General features: G+C 39.1%; 1 protein-coding gene across 3 annotated transcripts in view; it reads right to left on the bottom strand.

Annotated features, from left to right (window-relative positions):
- Nucleotides 1-929: 929 nt before the first annotated feature.
- gpr4 (G protein-coupled receptor 4) overlaps nucleotides 930-3,152 on the bottom strand; it is an 18,273-nt gene continuing 16,050 nt past the window's right edge. For all 3 annotated transcript variants that reach the window (XM_086126168.1, XM_086126167.1, XM_086126166.1), the window contains one exon: nucleotides 930-3,152. This exon is cut by the window's right edge and continues 368 nt beyond it. In XM_086126168.1, the coding sequence (XP_085982294.1) occupies nucleotides 2,808-3,152 (345 nt within the window). In that variant the 3' untranslated portion in view covers nucleotides 930-2,807.

Raw genomic sequence — 3,152 nt, forward strand, 5'->3', positions numbered from 1 at the left:
CCAACCTCAAAAGTACATAACAGTTTTTTGTTATTTTGTTTGTTTGTTTGTTTTTTAACATGAACCGTTGATAGTTCGTTGGAATTTTGTGAGTAGTTCCTCTAAAAACGTACTTTTTTTTGTTTGTTTTGTTTCTTTGTTTGTTTGGGGGAGTTGGCTTCAAAACATTTGTAGTTGAGGATTGGATCTTTTTCATTTTGTTTTGGTTCAATTTAAAAAAAAAAAAGAAGCATGATACATATGTTTTGTCCTTGTTCACAATGGTATTTTCTCATACATCTGGTTAGGAAGTCCGCTGTCCTGTGTGGGCCCCCCTGTAGATCAGCTGATTGAAAATTGTGGCCCATGCCATTGTTCAAATTGTCCATCCCTGAGTTTCATTGTCATTACAATTTTTGAAATCTTTTTTAAAATTATTTATTTATTGCTGCTTCTGACATGCACAGTTCAATTTGGCTGCAAATAGAGAGGAAATTATTTATATAGAACCCTCAATCTGTAAGAAGCAGGGGAAAATCATTAAAATAGGGAATCCACTCCCCCCCCCCCCCCCCGCCCCGGCTGAAATAAATTAGATTTCATAATATAGATTATATACTATAGATATAGATAATGCCTGTGGTTTGCAGTGCTGTTTTCTGCTTTTGATCTCCAAATGGATTCTGGGTCACATTGGTCACGCTGGGAGGAGGAATAAATGGCGCCCATTCAGTAGCCGTGATAACAAGATTAAACCTGTTTGCATTTTTTCAAACATCGACCCAAAATTAAATATACGGTTGCTGTTCAATGACAAACATATGTTCCTTAAATAATTTTTCGTCAGTATATGCTCTTTCTTGCAGGGACCAGGATGGCCACAGGGACCTTAACAAGTCTTAAATTTCACTTGAAGCCATGATAATCCTTAAGAATTACACACAAAAAAATACATATTTTGCTTTTATGAGTGGAGATGAAGGAGACTGAGTTGGTTCGAAACAATATTTCCTACTTTGCAGAAAAAAATCATTTGAAACCCTAACCTGATTTTAAACCAGAAATCGGAACACTACTTTAAAACCTTAACCCTTCTAAATGCAAACCCTCAATCCAAACCCTACTTGCAAATCCTAAACCCTAACTATACTTGCAAACCCAAACTCTAATTGCAAACCCTAACCCTACTTATCAACCCGAAATAGTAATTCTTCTTGCAAACCCTAACCCCAGTTTAAAACCCTACTTTGAAAACTTACTCCCAGTTTAAAACCCCCAGTTTAAGATAAGAAAACCTTTATGTGTCTTACAATGGAGAAATTCCCAATTTACAGCAGCAAAAATTATGAAAGGGAGAAGTAGAAGAACAAAAAGTATATCAATAAATATAAATTATAAAATATAAATAAAAGTATGTTAAAAATGGGTCGGTGGGGGTGAGTCCAGGTTTTCAGATCTGTCTATTGAATAGCCAATTCAATATTCAATTTGAAACCTTAACCTCACTTTAGATCCCTACTTTGAAACCATACTTTGAAATCTATTTACAGGGTACATAGTATTTGAAAATAGTCGCATAAGACAAGACAATGACCCCAAAGATTTGAGTCTGCGTTGTTGAGGTGACAATGTGCTTTCTTCTGGTCATTAATAAAACAATGAATAACTTACAAACTTGACTTTCAAAATAAAATTTTTAAAAAAGTGTGTCCATGCATGCATTAAAAGTGTGGACATCGGCAGACGTGGCGGGAAAAAGTTACAGTTCATGCAAGAAGGATCCCAACTGGAATCCCGTCTGAAAGACATCAATGAACTTTCCTGATTCCTTCCGGTCAAACGTTGGTCGATCACACCTAACATCGCTTCCTCTACAACAGGAAGTGGCATGTCCTCCGTCACCTTTCCCATCAAGCCATCTGGTCCCTTTAGTACCCTACCACTGAGCTTGGTACCTCAACGGGATGGTGACACATTTTGCTTTATCTTCGCACGCATCACAACTTCTGACACCAGAAACACAAAAGTACAATAGCCAATTCTGACTTTGAAACCCCAATTTGTAAACTTAAGTATATCATGAAACGATCATTTGACCCCAATCCTCCTTTGAACCCGAATTAGAATCTCTCACCCTACTTTGAAATCTGAAACCTTGTTTGTTAACTAAAACCTTACCCCAGGCTTTAAAGTTTCCTTTGAAATAGGGCCCGTCCTACGAATCAGATGGGTGATTTAATCAGCCGTTATTCGCTATTTTAAAATCTGTAAAAACACTGGCTGATTTGTGACACTTTAAAAAAAACGTTTGTACTCATTTGCACATTACAGCATAAGACAAAGATAATGATGTTCAAACATTCAAAAAAAAACTGCCCCCCCCTACAAAAAAAAAACTGGCCAATTTTTGCCAATTTTTCTATGTATTAAACAAATACTGAAGGCAAATTTTCTGCCTGGAAATAATGTCTTTGCTCTAGTAAGCATTAAGGGACCAAAAAAAAAAAAAGAAGATATTCTATTTATTATTTTTGTCTATTATTAAACAGCCGAATAGTCACTTTGAATTTTATTCTGCCAAATATCAGAATTGGCATTGGCCTCAAAAGAATCAGACTATTAAAGCCTAACTACGGTCTGGAACCATCATTTGAAACCCCGCCCCTGATTTGAAATTCAAAACCTGATGTGAAACGATCATTTGAAACCCGAACCCTAGTTGTAGTTTGAATACCTCATTTGAATCCCTAATCCTACTTTGAAACCAAAACTTTCATCTGAAGCCCTGACGAATGCGTCAAAGCACTTTTTTTTTGTCCAGTCTACAATCACTTGAGTATGCTCATCTGCAGACATTCCTCCTTCAGCGCCACCAGTTCCGTCTTGTATTCCCCGGCCTGGCTATTGTCGGCGTAGACGCACGGCTGCTTCTTGGTTGCCAAGGGCGTTTCCAAGGTGACGGAGGCGGCGTTGAGCACGTCGGCCTGCGACGGCGAGGAAGCGGAACCCCTGCAGCATGCTGCCGACAGCAGCGCGGACAGTGCCCGGCCCACGTCGTGCCTCGCACCCTCGTTGACGAAGCAGTACAAAATGGGGTCGGCCACACAGTTGAGGCTGGTGAGCGCCAGTGAGACGTGGTAGGCGGCGAACAAGCGCTCTTCGGAACTGCAATC

Source organism: Hippocampus guttulatus, chromosome 12, assembly GCF_054856545.1.
Source record: "Hippocampus guttulatus isolate MCC_2025c chromosome 12, RoL_Hgut_1.0, whole genome shotgun sequence".
Classification (NCBI taxonomy): Eukaryota; Metazoa; Chordata; class Actinopteri; order Syngnathiformes; family Syngnathidae; genus Hippocampus; species Hippocampus guttulatus.